Source organism: Anser cygnoides, chromosome 1, assembly GCF_040182565.1.
Source record: "Anser cygnoides isolate HZ-2024a breed goose chromosome 1, Taihu_goose_T2T_genome, whole genome shotgun sequence".
NCBI lineage: Eukaryota > Metazoa > Chordata > Aves > Anseriformes > Anatidae > Anser > Anser cygnoides.
Window position 1 is genome coordinate 14,448,075 of NC_089873.1, and position 22,698 is coordinate 14,470,772.

At 36.9% G+C, this 22,698-nt stretch overlaps 1 protein-coding gene across 7 annotated transcripts in view; it reads right to left on the bottom strand.

The window, feature by feature from the left end:
- The window catches only part of SRPK2 (SRSF protein kinase 2), a 144,949-nt gene that overhangs the window by 19,281 nt on the left and 102,970 nt on the right, over positions 1-22,698 (bottom strand). For all 7 annotated transcript variants that reach the window (XM_066987979.1, XM_066988017.1, XM_066987761.1 and 4 more), the window contains 8 exons: positions 18,899-19,007; positions 18,316-18,403; positions 17,993-18,080; positions 12,445-12,551; positions 7,278-7,443; positions 5,054-5,079; positions 3,286-3,532; positions 2,191-2,679 (listed from right to left, as the gene is read on the bottom strand). In XM_066987979.1, coding sequence (XP_066844080.1) covers positions 2,191-2,679; positions 3,286-3,532; positions 5,054-5,079; positions 7,278-7,443; positions 12,445-12,551; positions 17,993-18,080; positions 18,316-18,403; positions 18,899-19,007 — 1,320 coding nt within the window. The remainder of the gene's footprint in view (positions 1-2,190; positions 2,680-3,285; positions 3,533-5,053; positions 5,080-7,277; positions 7,444-12,444; positions 12,552-17,992; positions 18,081-18,315; positions 18,404-18,898; positions 19,008-22,698) is intronic.

The window sequence follows — 22,698 nt, forward strand, 5'->3', positions numbered from 1 at the left end:
TCATTTCACGTTTCTTACCTACCGACAGGTTACCTGATTTAGTCAGACTGTAAAATAAACTGCAGGAAATGCTCTTCTAAAGTCTTAAATGAGGAAATACACTCTACTGTACTTCTGAATACAGCTCTGTTTAAATTTAGTAACTTCATCTGGGACAATGTTCACGCAGGCTTGGCAATCTTCTCCCGAGCTATCTCATTTTCTTCTATCCGCTTACAGATTTAGCCTCTCGGTTTTTCTTTATTGAAGTTGAAACCCATATATTTATCATTTAGTCACTGACACTATGGATAAAGCCTATGGGTCATACTCCGGAGCCATTTAATTCAATGGCAAAAATCCAGCTCTTTGCACAGAAACCAAGATTTCACCTTCCACATCTTCTATAAACAGGATTTATAGACAAAAGTTTTGGATTTGAGCAGTTTTGGTGGCCAAAATGTAAATGTCCAAACCCAAGCTGAATACAGAAAAGCCATCATGAGTTGAGGGTTGGCAACATGGCTTACAGAGACAAAAAAAAATCATCTTGTTTAGATTTACCAAAAAGCTTGAGAGAAGAACTGTCCTAAACTGAAAAGAACTACTAACGAATGAAAATAGTGTGTCTTAAAGAACTTTTGAATATGACTGAGAAAAGATATAACAAGAAGCTAGAAGCCGCAAGTAGACAAATCCAAACTAGTTACAGTTCTTCTAAAACTTCAAACATACTTCTTTGTTTTCCATCTTTTAATTTGTCCAAATCAATAGTAGTTGTTGTTGTTTAGTTTTTGCCAAACAAAGCTTTCTGAGCTTACTAGATAGGTGCGTTATTGCCTTGTTATTAAAAAAGGAGCCAGGTTAAATGATCTCACGATCACCTCTGGCCTTAAGCTGTGTGAATAATGCTCACTGGCAAACATCATCTTCCTTCTCTCTTTCCTACTGCTCAATGCACATAATTCACCTACAGTAACTGATCTACAACCCTTAAGAACAAGTTCTACAGCAGAAAAAAAAAAATCAGTTTTGCTTTCCTCTTAAAATTTAAGATGACAGATTTATTTAAATTGATCAAGAATGCTTTTGTGCTGTGTTCCAGGCTGCATCTATCAAAATCCCAGATCAGAATGCACAAAACAGCATCCAATTTACGTAAAGTATGCTTAGCTGAGCCACTGCCTTTGAGGAGACTTACAGATTTTTTGTAATTTAATCACTGCCTTTCTATGCCACACATTTGCCTCCCCCCCGCCCTTTAATCAAAGCCCATGGTACTAGGCAAAAGATGCATCAATTTCCAACCAAAGTTTTTTATTATTATTATTATTTCTTAAAGTCATTCAAAATTAATATATTTTCTTTTCCTTGAATCTTGGTCTCAGGAGGTCAAAATTCACCAAAATGCTTTGGGACCAAAATAACTTAAAAGTCTCGTCTTCATTTCTAGACATCAGCACTGCCTTTTTTGCCAGATGTCTTCTAAGATGAAGCTCTAAATTTAAAATAATGATAATTTGGACTGGGCATTCACATGATGTAATATTCAATGACCAGAATGTTCAGAGTTAGACAAAGCCAAGAAGATTAAATTAGTTGGCAATGGAAAAAGGTTTCCCAGTAGTGTGCTGCAGCTATGATCCAGTCCTAGCTATGGCTGATCTGACCCCATATCCCACTTTCTGCCCAGGTCTGGGCAGTGTCTAGGAAAGCGAGTATTTGGGAGCAGCCTGCACACACTTCTGACTGCAGAGGCTGGCAACATGGGCACCATCTTCTCAATGGGCACTCCTCAGAGTCAAGCAGGGAGCAGGCCAGGACATTAGTAGGTTTGGCACTAACCCAGAAACTAAAAACATTTAAAACACTTCAGCTACAGGTAAAGAAAAGACAACATCACAGAGAAGTTCCAGATCTACTGTTCAATTAAAGCAAGGGAAATGGTGTGACAGAGTCCTCCCCTTGTTACTGAAAGGTGCTTTCACACTGCTGAAAGATGTGATGCTCTACCCATAAAATGTGGTGCTGAATTTTCACTTAAAAAAAAAAAAAGGTAAAATTTTGCATACAAACTTCACTGAACAGAGATAAAACATTTACATAAGGGTTTTTTTTTTTTCCATTTCCATTACGCATTCTACAATCAGACATCACCTACAGCTCCAAAAGACTTCAGGCCATGTATATGCCACCAAGAGGAATGCTTACTTTTAGGCAGATCTCCAGTGCTTGAAGCTGAAACTGTTCTGCTCCTGTCATGAGATGGGCTGCTCTCCTCTCTTTCAGTTACAGTTGATCCTTCAGAAACAGCAGAACCACAAGCTACAGACTCTAGAGCCCCAGAGAACACTGAAGCTGAAAATTCAGAGAACTGTGACTCAGGAATTTTATGACGTCCATTTGGCAATTCACCATTAAACTGTTCATAGGAGCTGCTATAAGAGTAATCACTTTTTGCATTTGGCTCATCAAGATTATACTCCTCTGGATTTGGACATTCTTCCTCTTCCTCGTCTTCATCTTCAATTTGTTGTTCCAATAGGAAGGGGCCATTGACAATATGGCCATTTGTTTTGGGGGATTCTATCCACTTAGGGTCTGTAGGGTCATTGTTGACAAGTTCCTGCTCGACATCGTCATCTTTCTCAGTGTTTTCTTTCTCTGTGTCTTCTTTTTCATCCTGATCTTCTGCCTCCCCTGAAAATTTTTTAATGAGCAACATATTAGATCACATATCAACACATCATTTTGAAATTAGGCATTCCTAACTTTTAACTCTTCAGGAAGTACTTGACTTCCAACACAGCACACAAGGCAATTCTGAATATCACTGGAACACGCAAAGACTTTAAAATCTAAATTAAAGGCAAGAGAAGGATCTAATAGGGCTGTTGGAAAACAAACAAAAAAGAACAATGTGAAGTGGTTCAGGATAGTATAACTGAGGGAACATTTCAGAAGAGAAGAATGTTATGAATGGAAGATTAGTGATTTTAAAAGCAAGCACTACAAATCTACAACTCTGTCAACGTCAAACAGGGATTCATCACAGAGGCAAGAAAATTCACAGTATAAACAGAACCAAAAAAAAGACAGTATTACATCTCTGTCAGAACTGTAAAGAGTTGACGAAAAACATAGGAGCTAGAAAGGAATTAAACCTTAACAATTATGCTCCAAACCACAGACATTAAACAAGAATTTTTGTTTGGCAACTTTGTTCAATGTGTTAGATGCAATACCGTAATTACTTTCGCCTCTGAAACAGTAAATTCTAGGTCAATAAAAGCAGATGACACCAACCATCATCATTTCCAGGTTCTTCATCTACTACCTCTTCTAGATCAGCTGTTTTTAGTTTCACCTCTGGGTGGTACTCATCTTCTTGCTCATTTGATGGTACAGCTGAGGTTACATTTTCTTCTATTTTTTTCCTTTCAGCTTCTCGCTCTAGTTCTTCTATTTCCTGCAGGCGTTTTTCTAACAGCTCTGCTTGCCTCTTCTGTTTTTTCTTCAGTTTTTTCTTTTTGTTTTTGGATATTTTTCCAACCTGAAGTATTAATAAAACCAAAATAAAATTAAAAAAAAACAACACAAAGAAAATCAAAACTGAACAATTCCCCTCAAGACATCTTAGACCAAAAACATGCAGTACAACTACTTTTTATTTGAAAATACTGGATGTCAATTAATATCGTAAATATACTGTGTTGTGGTTTTTTTTTTCCATTTTATATATGGAAAAACCTTCGTATAACCAGGGTTATATGAAGTAAAAAAAAAAAACAACTATCAAAATCTTACATAGCTATACATATATTTTTACATGGTTGTTTACCAGACACAAGAGCAAAATACATCTAAGATGACACTAAAATTCCTCTAATCTCAACTAGCACAATAATTTTAAACTTTAATCTAGATCAACAGATAATATGATTGTACGTGGAAGATATTCTGCTATCACATCTGCTATATCTTATATGCTTATCTGATATAAGCTATATACATGATCTCTCTCTCTGTACAATGCAGGTAAAATGCTCAGCGAAAGTATGCAGAGAAAAATTATACGAGAAACCCAAAGAGATTGAAAATGGTAAAGAATTTTAAATAAACACTGTGCTGTTCAGGTTTTCCCCTGTAAAAAGCAGCTTTATTATTCCTTTCTGGTCCAAAACATATGAATCACAAACAACAGATGGCCATCATGAAAAGTTTCACATTTTATATAACATAAGGACTAACAACCCCAGGTATAACAACAAAGAAAAAAAATATCAAGAGATCTGAGCTAAGACTGAAACAATTTATTATATTTTAATTGAATCCTGACTTCTAATTTTACTCCTTGATAAATTAGCTCTATCCAATTTCCATTCATCATTCAGATACCACTAAGAAATCCTCATACAAGTCAAAAATGAAGTACAGGGAACACAGAGAAATATCCTTTTCTTAAAGGTTTATTTATAAATTCTGTTATCTTCAAAACAAACTACATGACAGTCAAAATCAGACAGTTAATTTGATAATCCTACTAACTTTCATACATGTTGTATGCTTATTTAAATTATATACAGGTTTTGTACACACAGATGTAGAAAGCAGGTTTGACCTTAGGTATACTAAGCAGCTGTATTATCAGTGGTTCCTTGCTATACGCAGATGGCAAAAAGATTTTTCAAACCTCACGAAAAAAACTCTTTTTTAAGATCTGGCTGATTAAGGCCTTGAAGTCCTTAAGCTATCTGCAGTGCCTGATATTTAGTGCATGCATGCACTGCTGTCAGGATTTGAACTGAATGGATTATCCCATGAGAGATGAAAATGGCAATGCTTAACTTCCTTTGACACGGCTACAGAATTGTAAGTCTATGAGAATTTCCATCAGAGACATGTGCTGAAAACTGGTAAGGCCAAAGACATTAAAAGAAAAATGTTTTCTGAAACATAAAAGCTTTATTCAAAGGAAGCTTTTAAAAAGGGTAGACACTACCAACAGTCTAATAGTTACTGCCACAAACACAGAAAATAATATAGTTAATTCAAATTATATACCAATACTTACAGGCTTTTGTTGTGGAGCTGTACTCACTAGAAAGAAAACAAAACAATTTTCAATATACATTTTTACAAGAACAACTCTGTAACAGCAGAAAGTTGTAGAAATTATGTGAAAACATTCAGAACGAAATTATAGAGCAATGATTAAAAATCTTATTTATATCCTTTTTTTTTCCTATGCTCTTTATAAGTGCCTCCTGCCTGAAATCATTTGATGTCGCCATTAGAGCATCTGGCATTGGAAGGAGCTAGCTTTAATTTCTGTTCACTCTTTTGTGGCTGGTTAATAGAAGTTAACAAAAGTCCAAAAGGGAAGTCTGAAACAGTAGTGGTCAGAAAGCATTAGTTGACTGTATAGCAGTCACTGATGAAACGTTTGCAGTCAGTTGATTGATCAGGTGTAGATAGCTTTTAAATAGTCCAGGGAGACTCAACACAGATGACCACTGTGTCACACTGAACAGGAAAGTCAAATATCCACATTTCCTGCCTTTTGAAGCGGAGTACTCTGATAGGATTTTAAGTATGAATAAGTGCCTGTGGCAAAAAGCTCTACACCACAGAAAAAGCATCTCCAGCATGTACCTCTTCCTAAGCATGTCTCAGGTGGATACCATTCATGACTAGGTCTGATGTGATTACAGTAACGACTGCAAAAATGCACAAAGAATACAAGCCACACACACACAAAAAAAAACAATTGAAAAAAGAAAAATAACCTAATAGGGGAAACAGGAGCAAAGTAAAAGTGAGAAAGTGGAACTGAACGGGGGAGGAGAACCACTCACAAACTTCTTCAGACTCACAGGCATATGGCAATTAACAAATGCAAAGTGAAAAATTGAGACAGTTGAGAGTTCTCTAATAGATTCTGCTCCTGCTGCTAAGTTCAGGGGAAAAAAAACCAACGCTTGTACATCCCTGAAAGAGCAATGTTTTCAAAAAATTCTTACACTTGAGTATCATCACTTCTCTGAAAAGTGCAATTATGCAGAACCTATACTTGAAATGCTGTAAAGAAAACATATCTTCAGCTCCTGTGTGGAAAGTCATACATTTAATTGCAATTTGCCAAGAACAAACTGTGATAAGAATTCCATCAATGTATTCCTTAACATAATGTTTATTTTAATGCCAGGAAGCAGTATCAGGGCTACATGAAGAAAACCAAGTTACTTCCCACACAAGTAACATACAGCCTTTAGCTATATGATCACACAGTATGTAAAATTCAATACAATATATTAATGATATATTTTTGCATGTCAACATATCTAACATATATAATACTGTGAAACAGCACAATCATTTTTAGCTTGACAAAAAAATCACATTCAATCAAAGACGGAGTCTAAAAAATGATGTTGAAAAGAAAGTGCTTTAGGAAATCTTAAAAGTCTGAAAATAACTGGCTACAGTGGAAAAAATTATGGGTTTGACCACAATAGTTCCTGATATAGAAGGTATTTTTACTATATCTCAATGATTTTAATCTATAATGTATTTTCCAACAAAAGGAAAAGGTCTTTACAAAGGTCTTTAAATATTATTTCTCCACTGCCTGCAGCTGATGTGCTGGATTACCAAATAAATGGCAAGCATGCTACTAAAGATCACTAGAAAAGCCACATTGCCTTTTTGCTTGTCTTTACCAATGGCTGTGAGGTCCTTTATTTTGGTTTCTCCTAGCTAAACGTAACATACTGTTCCCATCACCATTCTTGGCAAGTTTAACAAAGTATTTCACATTCAGAGCTAGGAATAAGAACTTATCACAAATTCAGTCAGGTGCAATAAATTCTGTTTTCAAGAATGAAAAACTATGGGCCATAATAGCTGTCATTGCATTCTGAGCATAAGTTATAACCAACGAGAAGGTAGAGAATTTCAAATGTACACTGATGAAATTCTAACAGAACTAGACACTTAAGTTAGATAAGATTATTAATTATTGTCAATATTAAAGATGCAAGGCTTCACTGCAGATAAACCTCATTAAAGCTTGCAGAGTGAGTCTTTGTTCTGATAAATCAGGGACTCCAAAAACTTGAATGTGCAAAACTGAGAAAAAAGCATTCCTTTTTAGCTTTCCAGAGCATCAGTAAGAATGAACTAGATGTACATTTTCAGATGCAATTCTTTACAATGTTAATATTCATTAAATAAAACTGTTAGCATTAATTCATAGAGACCAATTTACTGAATTGCATTTAAACATACTATCATACCTGCTGAGCCAGAAGGAGGAGGAGCACCAGCTTTCTGCCACTCGGTAGCTTCAGCAGCCATTCTACGAACATAGGCATCATCCACGCACATCAGAATGTTTTCTGGCTTAATATCTGTATGAATGATCTTGCACTTGCTGTGGAGATAATCTAAACCTTGAAGTACCTAATTGCAAAAGGAATTTTTTGAAACTTACTTTTATTAGCCAGAGCAAGCTACATGTATTTAGTGTTAGTACAGAGATGTTCAAACTATTGCCAGCAGTCCATGTGTGGCCTGCCAGGATAATTTATTTAGCTCATAAACCCGGTTCCAGAGACGTCCATAAGTTAGATATTGGCTGGCTGAATGGTCTTGATGACAACAAGCTGCTCTCAGACTTCTATTTCCCAAGAGCTCTTCTGGTGATCAGCACACATGTAAAAAAAAAAAGCTTGATAGGTCTTCCTTTGGAAAAGAATTCAGGCTGCTCAGTCAGAAAGACTGATTCTCTCTGGTTCATTGTTTAAAAGATTATTATTCAAAAAACCCACCGGAAGTCCTACATACTATAACTGAAATCTGCTTTGTGAATAACCCGGACTTAATAAATAACAACTGATTATTGTAAAAAGCAAGAAGGGAAATGTTTGGATGAAATGTTAACTATAATTTTCCTTAGAATTGCAATAGTGCTTTTAATGTGATCAATATGTCACGTAAGGATTTGTCTACCTGCATTTGTTACATGAATTTTTCCACTAGTCTCTCCTATTCTCTGGAGGCAAATTCTGCTCAATCATATCAAACCTGCATATCCAAAGTCTTAAAAATGTCGTCTGGGACTAAAATAAAAAGAATTTTTACACAATGAAGAAGCTGTCTCTGATTCTGACTAGCACAGAAATACAACAGCTCATGTGGTTTTAAAAGTATTTTAGATGAGACCTAGGCATAATATAAAAGACTTGAAAAAAGTAATTGACTTTCACAATTACTTTCACAAGTCAATTACTGCAATTAATCAGTACAGGATAAGATAAGAGGGTAAACCAAGCTATTGCTAAAATAGTCTACATAAATATTGTAAATAAATAAAAAAAAAGGCAAGAAAGAAAAACCCAGAAACCTAACTGACCCCACTTAAAAGAATTCTTTGAATTTTTAAAGAATGTTCTGCAGCAGGAAATAGACCTCCAGCCTCAGCTACAGGAACAGCCTGCCATTCCAGATATTGTATAAATAAACCAGCACATGCTAACCTCCCTGCTCTCAGGATCCCTTAAGACCAAACTCGCTAGGGTGACCTTTCAAAGCGAAGTGTGTTGGTTCAAAATAGCAGTAACAGAATACAAAGGCATGAGTCTACCACCCAGTCCTGAGCTAGTTCCAGACAGGTATGTCCAGACAGCACACCAGGTAGCTCGGGTAAGAGAAAAACAGTTGCATGCGTATGATGCTTACACCCAGAAACACCTCGAAGTGCTTGGCTCTGCTTTCTCCTGTTCCGGAGCTGGCTTGGAATAGCAACCTTTCTGAAAAGCTTTCCGTCATGCTCTTTATATATAAAAACTGCATGTTCACATGAGCAAGACTCAGCATCGCTGCCAAAGGTATACCTAGAAACTGCTGCTTTCTTAACAACCTGTTTTTTTTCCCCTGCAAATCCAAACTATGCCTGAGTGTTTGCCAAAGCAATCAAAAGAACATGCAGTACATCTCAAAGTGAGAAATGTTAAAGAAAGATCGGCTTATTCTAAGAAGGTAGTTAGTGGCTAAGTGACTGCAATCTTTAGAAAAGACATCAGCAGCAACAGCAACATAAAGTTTGATTACAATAGTCTTTTCCCTCCATCGCTATGGTACAGAGCATCTCAGAAATTACCATCAAATATCTGAGGACAAAATTCTGCAGTACATGAAAAGCCATAAACATTCAGAAGAAAAAGTATCTGTTCCACTGCGATGTGCACAAACTGAATTTATGTGAAAATAGATTTGCTGTTACCCGCTTTATAAAGATAGCCTTTCCCCCTCTCATGTGCTAGGGGTCCAGCTTTTTCTTTCATTTTGGCTGAAGATTCCTTTTTAGTAAAACAGAAAACATTATTTTTTAAAATCAATTCTTATACAATCAATTCTTTGACTTACCATAACGACCATACCGCTAGAATTTTATAATTAGAAAGAATGCTCTTAGCTATCTTAAAAAGTGGATGAGACTGCTTTATCACAAAAACTGGAAGTGTATTATACCACTAAACCAGTAAAGAAATGTATACTACAAGTGTGACTCTGAAAAGACAGGACAATTCCTGTTATTACAATTACAAACGTGAATTACAAAACTGTGTATTTTCCCTGGTAAATGTCACATGGTTAGTTTCACATCAAGAAACTCTTTGTCATCATCCACAGTGTCTATTTAAGATTCATTTTTCTTCTCTTTCTTTTTCATTCAGGGAGCCACATCATATTAACACATTAAACAGATTCTTTACTATATTGTAGATGCGAAGCAAAAGAGAAAAATTTCATTGATCAGTTACATGATGCTGGTCTTAGCTTCTGTTTCAGAACACGATCCTTTTAAAATAGACTGATGCTATATATTTTACATCCCAAAATAAGGATTCCAGAATTAAATCTGCACTGCCAACCATCTTCACTGCAAAAAAGGAAGTGTGGCAGCCAGCCCTTTTTCAATTCTATAGGGTCATCTCTTGGATGACATTTCATATAACTCTGCCCCAGGGGAAAAAAAAAAAAAGCTGCTTAAAATTGAAATGAAATTTCTTACTAAGAAACTCAGCTCCCAGCTGCATTTTAAAATAAACCTTAATTTTGTCCCAACTGAGTACTCAAAAGTACTCAAAAAAGAACAAAAATATTTTCCGATTCGTAGCATACAAAATTTCTTTTTCATTATAGCATGGAACTATAATAGTTTTTGAAATGAAATGGCTTATTCCTGAACACCAGTGCAATAACTGATTTTTCATATTCAAGTTTCATAAACAAGTTTTTAAAACATGCATGGCACAAGTTTTACAATTTCAGTTGGAAGGAGATCATGTTGTTGAAACCCTCTCCATCTAAGTCATACCTGCTTCAAAGCTGAATCTAATTTCAAAATCAGATCCGATCCAGTTCACTTTTGACTATCTCCCAGAATGCAGGCTGCATACCATGACCTATTCCAGTGTCTGACCACCCTCACTGCAAAGAATTTCTTCCTCATACGTAACAAGAATTTCTCTTCTTGCAACTCACCTGCACTGCCTTTTGTCCTATCTCTGGGTACTGCCCAGAGGAGTCTGGCTCCATTTTCTCTCTCTTTGCCAAAGACAGCAGAAAGTTTTCACCTTTCTTAGCCTTTTCTTAAAACTAAACAAACCAGTTCTCCCAACTCCTCCCATACATGATACGCTGCAGCTCCCTAATCCTCTTGGTGGCCTTCCACCGGACTCACTTCAGTGAGCCAACATCTTGCACTTGGAGCCCCAAACTGTACAGAATCCTGAGGGGCTAAAAACAGAGCCCCAGTTCTGCTGCCTACACCCGTACTAATGTGGGTGCATATGAGCTCAACCACTCATCCCTGCCCATCCTTTTGGAAGCATCTTTACCTGCCTGTTGCTGCACTCCAGGTGTCTGAGCTGTCCCACTATTCCTCTGTGCTCCCAATGGCTCTGCAACTGCACGTGGATTTCTAATTCCAGCTCATTTTTTTCCCGTGCTTTATGCGTTTGTAAAATGCCACTCGAGACAGGTCCCCAGTCTGACAATTTGAGGAAAAACTGAGAGCCTCCTCCATAAATCCATCCCTTGCTGATCTCCCTTCTCACTGGGTTCTGGTCACCGTCCCTGAAGACCCCACCTGAAAGTCCTCCTCTGCTAGGTTACAGGAGCCTGGTAACAAAGATGCTGTGAAGCTGGGTCAAAAAGGAATCAGCTTGGATCCATTCCTGTTTCTGCAAACAGGCATTGTAACAGAGGTAAAAGTAAACTGCAGGAGGGAGCTCCTAAATCCGGCTTTACTGCTAAAGCCAGTGCATAAAGAAAGTACATTGTAAATTCCCACGTTTTGGCCAAACTCCACGACAATGGAGCAACCAAACTGAAAACATTCCGAACAAAAAAAAATTACAAAGTTTACCAGAAGCAGGGAATATTTATACGCACATATTAATGCAAATACACAGTCCTGTTCCTTAGCACGCAGCTCAGTTCAGCACTGCATGAGTACAGCTCCTTATTTCTAGCACCCGAGCCTCCTGGTTGTACAGAAATTAAGGGACCTACAATTTCAGCTCCATCCTAACAGCTTTGTCAGGCAGGGTATTTGGCTAATTCTGATTAAAGAGCTGAGAGGCTGATATTCACCAGATGACATATAATAAAAATTTCAAAGAAAATAACTACTTCCATAGGCAGCTTATTAACAAAATAGAGGTAATGCTGATGAAAGGCAATACAAATTACTTAAGTGACAAACTGAAAATATTTCTTTGATCATTGGTAGGTATTAACTACACATGGATTAACAGTATATATAAATCGCAGAGATGTATGATTTTTCCTTGTTGAGACACTATTTCTCCTTAAGATCACCTCTCAGCAATTTGGTTTTCACAGCTACAGCAAGGGAACATATTTTGAAAGAATATCTCCCAGTGAAATGTTCTGAACTGTTTCATCTGGTTAGGCCTTTGACTCTACAAGAATTTAAATATATGTAGTTAATTTTCAAAAAACAGTTTCTTTTAGAACTGATTTTTCAGAGATAAATGTTTTGTTCAGTTTTATAACAATATATTATTTCCCAATGTTCTGATGTTTTATTTTCCAGAACAGCTTATTAAGAAGCATGACATACTGATGATTTTGTTAACCAAAACTGCAATTGAATATGAATCCTCTTACATCTATGAAAAAGACTCATTGTTTCAGCTTTTTATTTTCTATAACATCTCAGGAAACTCCCTTATCAGTGGGATATCTTGGTAAAAATAATACAGAAAGGAGAAACGCAGGCTACCAAGGAAAAGGCTCTTACAAACCTTACCAATAAAATTATCTTATCTCAGATACCATTGGTAAGAATTCGTTTGAAATATCACCATTCTAACCTTCAAACTGTTAACAATGGTGGAAGAAGTTAATTAAAACATTAGCAAATCTTACCTGTCGAATTATACTTTTTACACAACGGATGGGAAGGCCTTGATAATTGGACTTGATTATCCACTTTAGGAGATGATGTCCAAGTACTTCGAAGACCATACAGACATCTGGGATTTGATTAAGGATAATCTCCAAATAAACTTGTTAATAAGATGAACCACAAACATTTGTTTGCATATTGACTAAAGCAATCATCATTCTGTAAGAAAAAAGTTCCCCCTTAACTGAGCAAAAAATGGTATATGCTTTGGTACTACACTGCAATTGTATATGAACAGTTACAAGAACAGTGCCCAAATTAAAACATTCTAATGATGCAATTCTTGTCTGTTATTTCTAAATGTAACAACAGCATTAGGGTGAACATTGAAATGGCTATGTGCAAAAAAAAAAAATCATTTTTGTTTTCTTTGAAACAATTCAAAGTACTAATTTGTCCTACTACATCTAGTTTCTAATAATTTTTAAGTGATATGAATAGAACGTTTTAACAACAGAAGACTGCAGCAACAGTGTTTTAAAAATGAACCACACTAAATATCTTTCTGATTAGGCTCAATTGAAAAACACTTGATAACGAAGACTTAAAGTAGGAAGAGAATGGATGTCTTACCACCTACAGTTTTAACTACAGAGGATAACGACAATCAAAGAATTTAGGAACAAAGACAACTTGTAATTCAGAAGCAGCAATATGGAAAAAAAAAAAAAAAAAGAATGCCAGAAAGTTTCACTGACCCACGACCTTATCTGCCAATAGCAGATAATCAGGGAAGAGTATTGGAACAGAGCAAGATGTATAAATTTCCAGTGATTTGTGGTTCAGGGATCTGTAAGTTAGAGCTTCTACACCTAATACACCTGGGTAAGTTATTTTTCTATTACGAAAATATTCTAATATTCAAGTTAATTGCAGGTTTTAGCATCCATAACATTCCAGCACGAAATTATACAATTTGACAATACTGACTTAACCCTCAGACACAAATTGGGAATAACCTTACCATCGCTGGAAAATGTAAAGAATGTTAAAATCTGAACTACATGACACTATAACCTTGCACAGAATAATGCAATACAAATAGCAGAAAATGAAATAACTGATGGATTCTGCAGGAAGATCTCAATGGACGGAAATTAGATTCTCTCTTTCTCAGAGACCATTCACAGGGAAGCATACTGTTAGGGGAGAAATCTTACCTAACTTATCAATGTTTTATTAACCAATGTCGTGGTGATGAGCTTAATGTCTTAACTTGAGTAAAAATGATACTTACCTTGCCTATGGGTCTATCATTTACATCCTTTTCAAGCACCTAACCCATATGAATAAAGCTATGTGAAATTTTAAAATCTCCATCCCGAAGATGGAGTTAGACTGAAAGATAAAATCCCTCAAGACTGATCTTTGTACTTTGCGAAGAATTGTGATTCACTTTGATTGCTGCTACATATTCTTCTCACTTGATGTTCCTCAACTCCTGTATTAGAAGAGATCATGAATAGTCATTTCCCAATCATATTAATCAGCCTACTCAGCATATTATAAAACTCTGTTCCGTTCAGAAGAGGAAACAGTTTGGGTTATTTTACCATACAAGCATCCGACGACAAGAAGTCACTAATAAAGCACACAGGAATCAGAGAGGATGAGCAGAGAACGTTAGCACTACAGGGCTTATTAACTGAGCCCACGCATGGAAGTTGCAATGCTACAGAAAGACAGCAACACACATTTCTGAAAGGCAAGACTCTGCAGTGTTAAATGAAATTTAGGACACCCGCCCACAGTCCTTCAGACCACTGCTGCTGCAGACTCTCCAATGCACATTCCTGCCATTCCTTGTTTTTACTGGACTGCTATGCCTTGCCAGTAACCAGAAGAGGAAGGGATGTGGGGAAGTGAATAGCTGAGAGGCAAGAAAGGGAAGGACACAGAGAAGGAAGATGCAAGGAGCAATGGCAGAGGTAGACAAAGAAAGGGAGAGCCACAAGAAAGAGGAGTGAGGTATACCTGGAAAAGATTGCAGCATTTCACCAGGAGGACTCTGACAAACCCAAGCTCAGTAGTGGGGAGGCAAGTGGGCAGGGGAAAAGACAAGCAGGAGGCTCAGTATTTGGAGAAGATATGTCAAAATGTGACAGTTGTCTGATTCACTATTGTGACCTGAAGCACGTTAACTGCAAGCCAGCATGTCCACAAAGAAAAGCATGGGGAAAGCTGTGCATTAATTATCAGGAAGCCAGCCTTGCAAGCCCCAGGATCATCCCACAGCACCAAGTGCCTGACAGATGAGTGTGTCCAAAAAGTCCTTCAGAAAAAAAGAAACCTGAAGCCCATGCTGCATACATGTCTCTTATGAAATGCTCTTTGAAGGGAGTCTGGAGAATATCTGAAAGGGGGAAACTTAGCAGAGTAGTGAAAGTGAGAGATAACAAACATATATCAGCTGAAAGCCTTAAGTACTTAAAACTGTTCTTTCTTGACTAGAATTGTGCATGTAACTACCTATTTATCTACAAACAGTACAGGAATATTTAGAAATCTGATGAGGTTTAAAGACTAGCTAAACTAAATAACATAAAGCTCTGGTACCAACACAGAGCATATCTGGATGCATCTCAGTAGCTTCTGGGTTGGCAGCATTTAGGCCCTGTGGCATTCAATTAATGCTGTATATTCTTTGAAGATAAATTTAATACAATTATTGTAATACATGGTCATGTCAGGAATGTTTCCTTCTTTATTTTCTCACTTGTATCTCCAAGCACTTGTTTCATTATGTGATTATCTGAGTTTCTTATTAAAAAATGCTTCCCTCAATCATTTATTAAGGCTCTAATAGGTATTCAGTGCAGATAAACGTAACAATCTACACTTACTGAAAATACAACAGTGCCCAAGTTCAGGAATTCTGTTATTTCCTCAAAAAAATCATAATTGCAGTCTTTTTAAAATGTAGAAGTAGCTAAAAAAACCTATCAGCCTAGTGTAGCATAGCACACATTGCTAAAATCTACATGTATATAAACACTTCTCACAGCTCCTAGGAGAAGGATGATTGTTTTCAGACACACAGCCACGGCAGTGGCTCTGTAAACTCACAGCCTGGTGCTACACGGTTCTTGACAAGCTCCCCTACTTGGAAGCTCCACAACATTTTGTGGTATTGGCCATCTAAAGGATCCATCTACCTCTCCTTTGTCTTACTTTAACTTTTAAAAGTATTTCATAATCAATAATCAAATCTCTATGAAGCATATGTTGTTTTAATTTACAGTCAAGGAACAGATATTTAGTGACTTGCCCAAAGAACGCCAGAAACAAATCAGCAGGAAAAATTCTCAAGTTACTCTCTCTCAAACTGTTCAACTCAGTAACACTACTGCAGCACTAAAACGGCTTTTTTTTTTTTAATGGAAACCACTAGCAGCAGAATGTTAAAAAAAAGTTATTGATCCCTCTCTCCTGAAAGAGCATACACCAAAGACTTTTTTCCCTAGAAAAAAAAAAAGGACTTGATCAAATAACCAATACAACCAAATTCTGATCAAATGAGCAATGTGATTCAGGATGCACAAACTGTTTACAGGAAATCTCAAAGCTGAAGATATTTGCTATCATATTTTCACTGGTGACTAGGACTTCGACAGACCTAGTCAAGGATCTACTAAGGTAAAACTGAAACAGAATAAATCAGTGTCCGCTATCCAGTTTTAATCCACTAATACGAAGCTATCTGAGCCCATATGTTTCACTAATACATGACCTCTTTTGGCTTCGTCAACTTACATGCTGTATCTCCAAAAAAGTTTGGATATGCTTTTATATACTATCACTAACAAACTTTACTCTTCATACTCAGAAACAGCTTTTATCTTTAATACAGATGTTTACTTACCTGTGAATCTCATCAGTAACATAAGAATGTTAGTGAGAAACTGCTCTCTTAAACAGGTAAGGATTACTTCCTCACATAGGTATGAATACATTTTCTTATTCCCCATTTCATATTAGTGTTTTACAATGAAAACAGTAAGTCAAAATCTCTGATTTCTAAAAATAACTTTAATTATTCTTCAATAGCACAGTTGTCAACTGAAGAGCTGAAGTGCTTTGGTGACATTATTTTTTAATGAACACAGTTAGACGATAGAGATATTTATGCAGTATTTCTCAGCAAGCATTTCAGCTCATAGATGAAAACCTATTTTATGTAGCCCAGGAGCACTGAGAAATCCCAACCAGGGTTCCTTGCCTTGTTGTGTTAAACAACTTCTTTGATCACAGATCGTTTATAGTCAACTTGAAATGACTGTTAGCAACTGTATAGTTTCTTTTAATTCACATTAATGTGATGATAAGACAAAACCCACAAAAAAAAGCAGACTGTGCTGACTTCACCTACACTTAAGTAGTTTTCTACCAAGGTAGCTGACCGAAGAAGCAACAGGGAACAAAGTAAAATGGAAGGAAGGGGAAGCTGTTAAAATCCCATTCTGCACATGAGAATACTTGTCCCTATACTCACTTTTCTCACTTATTACAAATCCAAAGGCTAACTGATGTCAAGAAACAGATGGGTAGGATGAAAACCGTCTGCACACTTCTCCCTGGAAGGATTCTTTCCAATGGGCTTTCAAATTCACTGGAGGTCGCCTCCTAGATTCCTCTCCTAAAGGACTAGAGCTAGTGAAGAGCATCTTCACCTAATTTGCTAAAGACTGAAGGCACATCACCAAAATCAACTTAGTCGTAAGCTCTCTAGAGCAACAACTGTCTCTGTTCAGTAGTATGATACATTGAATAATGAAGTCTGTTATTAGGCCTCCGAGACACAAGCATGCAAATAAATACCAGTTGTAACAATAAATGAAAGGACAGTAATATAATAAGCTGCTAAAACACCTAATACAATTAGCAAAGACAACTCCCTTTAGTTCAACTAAGAAGTCAAACGTATTCATAGACCCCAGATTTTCCCTAAGAACAATATTCAAACATATATATTACTTTCTCTATTTATCTCCCTCTCTCAAAGCATAGGAAGAAAAGCCTTTAAAACCTCTGCCAAAAAATAGAGGTCACGTGGCCAAAAAAGGATCACGTAAACCAAAAAGTGATGCTCCATGCCCTCACAGTTCTCACAAGAAAATAGAGTCAGTGTCATGAAGAAGCTGGTTGCTTTCTCCTTACTACTCAAGGGCAAAACATATTTACTGTGAGCCTCACCTACTACAAATCTTTTCAGTAGATTTCTAAAACTTACATTCTCCAGTTCTGGCAGATCATGACAGGGTTGTCTTTTCTCTCTCTCTCTCTCTCTCTTTTTTTTTTTTTTTTAAATATTGCACTCTATTTAAAAAATGTAATCTATTTCACTCCAGTGAGTGCACTAAACGCTGGACTACTCTTTGTATCTACACATATGCTGATGTTTCTACACAACAATTTTAAACTAAGACTAATTAAAAATAGCCAGAACTAAGAGATTACTTATCTCATTAGACCATCTTTAATGAAGGTGCAACATTTTCAAAAGGATACGTATTCCGTTCATTCCAGAAATTTTGAAGTCATCAATTAGCTGTACAACCATATCTTTGTTGGGATCATTAGGGTCACTTTCACGAACCTAAACCAACAGTGCAAACACTGATATTTTAGGAAAGAATTCACATTAAAATACTAATTAGTTAGCTTTCAATATGAAACAATATTTTGGAGCTTCAGAAATCATGATAACATAATAAATTAGCTATTTAGAAAAAAGACGTAGAAAGTTTAAAAACAATATCCCACTACATTTTTTTTAATTTGTTATTACTATCATGATTAGTACTGAACACTACCGCATGAGTGGTACTTACACATTTGAGTAACTTTATTTCATCCAAGGCTGTCTCTGTGTAATGCTGGGCACTTTTTACGACTTTCATTGCAACAAACCTTTTTCCCCTTGAAAAAAAAAAAACACACTTTCAACATATGCTCCGAGCTAAAATAGACACATTTTGAAGATTTGGAAACGTTAAATAGAGTATTTCATAATTTCATGCATTCTGACAGAAAACTATAAAGCACTGAAAAGCAGCTTTTAACAACATTGTGTTAATGACCTCATTTATTGAATATTTTATCTCCTTCATGCTAATGTCTTTAGAAGAGTTATATTTTTTCATTAATGACACCACAGAAATAAAAACATTAGCTTACTCTCACACATTCAAGACAACATGTAAATTCAATAAGCAAAGCTAATTTGTCAAAGAAAACAGTTACACATATTTCTGAGAGGTTTTATAAACTATGGACTTAACCAAAGGCAAAAAAATAATGCAGACGTTTTTCTGCATTATGAGAAGGACAGCACAAATTTACATAGCTTTATCATGCATTCAAATAAAAGTTACTGTAAACAGAATAAAAAATGGATATAAATAGTTTACTTACTGCATATCCCAGCACAGCCAGACTGTGGAGAAGTGTCCCCATCCTAGCTTTCTAATAACATGATATCTGCCGTTGAAAAGATCACCAATTTTCACTGGATGATAGCCTCCTTTCATGAAAATAAAAAGTAGAAAAAAGAATATTCAGAAAACAAACAATACTTTTTCAGTTCTTCAATTAATTCTTGTAGTATAAATTTTCCCTTTCAAATTGTCCCGTACTATAAATAGGAAGTCTAAAAAAAATTTTACTCTAATGTTAAAAATACTGCCTTACTTGGCCTGGAGGGAAAATACTCATGCCCTGTACGTACTGTAGAGTTTATCTGCCCTTCTCTGTTACGGCTTTCATCTGTGGTAATACCATCTGTTCAGGGCACAGGAAAGATCTACGTTATTTCTTTATCATATTTGAATTTTCTCCAGTCAACGTATTTTTGGATGAATGTAGAATCTCAACAGAGATCATTTTAATTCCCATTTGCTTTCTACTAATAAAGGCAGCGATAAAATACTTCCTGAGAAAAACGTTACGAACAACGTCAAATTTATCGATGCTGTTCTGCTTGGCTCCCGACCCACAGCAGCAGTGCGTTTTCCCAAGCCTGAGGGTTCTATAGTGAGGAAGCAGAGGGAGCAGGTAGCTACAGGCTTTGTCTAAGCTGCGTTTTAACCCAAGGCTGCAGGCTACCTACCCGTTCTCCCTGCTGCAGTCCTGACTTGTGCCCCCACACACCTTCTCCAAAGCCCCGCTGGCAGGCCGGCCAACCTGACAGCAGGCTGGAGCTCAGGTTTCAGCACAGCGGGAAGAGGTTGCAAGAGGCAGTGCTGATGTTTATTGCTCCGCCGTGAAGCTTTTTATTTCCTTTGTATTTTAAGAGGCATTCTTAAACGCCAGACAGAGAATGATCACAAAAGATTATTATTCAGATCTTAACACGCTAAATAAACATTCACAATTTTGCCTAAACTCCAAAGGAATAATACAGCTGCAGCTCTCCAGGATGTCACCCATCTGTCAGCTGTCAAGGGATTAGCTCCTCGGCTCTTGCTGGTCCTTCGTCATGTCACGCCCAACTGGCCTTTGGAAGAACCCTCACTTACTGATTATTCCACTTCAAATTTGGAAGAACTTAAGAATACTTCCTTTAAGTTGCTGTATTTGTTTTGAAATACGCTGCAAATCTTGTTAGAACTGGTGCCCAGTTAAAACAACAACGCCAATTTATTACTTAATTCCTTGGATTTAGAACGGGGAGTTGGCTCTTATCTCTTGCGTATCTGTGGAACAGCAGCAACAAATCCGGATATATTTATATCCTTTCTATGCTAATAACATTTTTTTTTTGCCTTAACAGAAGTTCAGGAGTTTATTTATGAGCTTGTCACAAGGATTTCCAGAGCAGATGAACAAATTTATTAGAATTTTATGGCAGAACTGTAACGATTACATATTTAACACAACTATGATGCTTAAATAAAATATTGATTTAAATGTCACTATGTCCAAACAAACTCCAAAACACAGCTTTGGGATCTGTACGGTGAGGTGCATCTCCAGGCTGAACTGGCTCCTGGCAAAGCTTGCCCAGAGCACCAGCCAAGAGCTGGCCCGCCTGGCCCCGACCCAGCCGCCGGGCTCTGGCACCTCCACGCCGCTGGCACCACCTCAAGCACGGCCGCAGCACCTGGGGAGCAGCCCAACCAGGCACTCGTTTGGGCCAGGGCTGGTCCGGATCGAGTGACAGCACAGTGACACGCAGGGAAGACCTCCCTGCTCTCCCTGGGAAGGAAATGTTTGCAAAAAGCTTCCAGAACAACTCACCTAGCAATGTAAAAAATACCTTTGTTTCCACCGCCGGATTGTGCCAGCTTAGTAAGAACGTGCAACGCGCCCGTGTGGGAATTGCTCTCTTTTCAAACAAAAAAGCAGATCCCTTTTGGAATGCCAGCCCAGATTTACGCCCCAGGAAACGGGATGTCCAGGCTTATTTAGAGTAAATGTTGACTACTGTGCTTTCCACTTCGTTTGGGAAAAGAAACAGTACTGGGTACAACTGAAACCTAAGCCTCTTGGGTTTACATTGTTACAGAAATTCACTGAATAAAGTCACACATACAAATTCATACTGATAGGAAATAACAGTAAAAAAAAACTAAAGCACTAATTTGTGTATTTAACCATCCCTGCAGTAACAGCTGAGGATGAAAATATTAAGAAAACTGGATGAATGTAATCATACTGAGACAGTTACTGTTTTAAAACAAACAATCAAAAAAACCCAACCTGTTCTTCGGTAAATTCTTTCTGTAAAACTCTACCCAGGATGATCAAGTGATAGATATGAGAGGAAGGTTAAGAGAACAAATGCAGCAATTCTACCTTTCTGGTACTGAAAAGGCTTGCATTTGTGAAACACATGAAGCCTGCTGACCTGACAGCAAGGATTGCTTAAAACGCTTCACGTAAATTCAGTGTCACGGTATCATTTTTTATTATTTTTGTCCTGCATATATCACTGCAAGAAAACAGTGAGATGTATGAAGCTGTATAGTCATTATTCCTTTTGCAAGCAGATATAGTTAGAAAACCTGAAAAGTATGCAATGCCTAGTTTTAACACCTATCTATGTTTTGCAAAACAGATTTTAAATTAAACAATATAACATTTTCTGAAATATTTTACAATCTTCTTAAATGCCTAGTCCTAGGAAATCATTCCTGAACACAGTTACATGGCTTCAGAAGCGTTTGAAATCACACACAACTTATGCAGCCTTTTGCGCTGCAAGAAGGGTGTAACTCTGGGCCTTCAAACACATAGAACAATGGTCAAGTCTTTTTTTTTTCCCACTAAACAAAATATTTGCCTTTTTTTTTTCGACGTGGTAACAGCATTAACTCTCAACTACAAAGAATTCAAGCACAGGTAAATATGTGTTTCTAAGAACAATGTAGTTTAAAAACTGCCTTGCAAGTCTGCCTGTCTGAAGACTTCTTTTGGCATATTTGTGCTTCAAAGGGTCAAAAACAATCAAGAACTTGTGATACTTTCTTCCCAGCACAGACAGGAAAGAGAACCCCCTACAGAAGAAATCAAAGACACTGAAGTTAAGTCAATAAACACGTTGACAAGTTATTTAGGTAAAACCTATGTAGTGCAAGGACAATGACACTGTATATGTAAAAGCTGTGTTACTTTGGTCACTACAGCATTCATAACTAATTACAGCACTACAACAACACGTGTATCCACTGAGTAAATATACCCTTCATAAGGTATTTTCTACCCTCCTAGGTAACACCAGGAGCAGTTTTGGAAATAATCAGTTACTATTCCTATGTGTGTTATTCCCTATTCCCGCTGCTAGGTCAGCAATGTATTCATTTACAGGTTGTGGACAACAACACAGTTAAACGTATTTTAAAAATCGGTGTCATCCTATGATGAATGTAATCATTTAAGTTCTTCATGGTACAGAAGGTACTTCCAAATAGTAACAACAAGAAAGTATCTATGCAAAATTAAGAGTTTTGAGAAAAATTATGTAATTTTGGAAAAACAATATTGGTATTTGAAAATATATAATGTGTAAGTGGTAGTGCTGATAACGTAACAAAAAGTCTGTTGTGCTATTCACTACAGCACACACACAGTCTCTCACACTGCTAGCTAGCTACAAGCACTCAAGAAAGAGGGTCAGAAAAAAATGAGATCATTATTCCTAAATGTCTCCTGAATGTATTGGTAATTGTAGCTGGCTAGTTCTATGTTTGTATAGGGAATTATTCCCTTTGTGA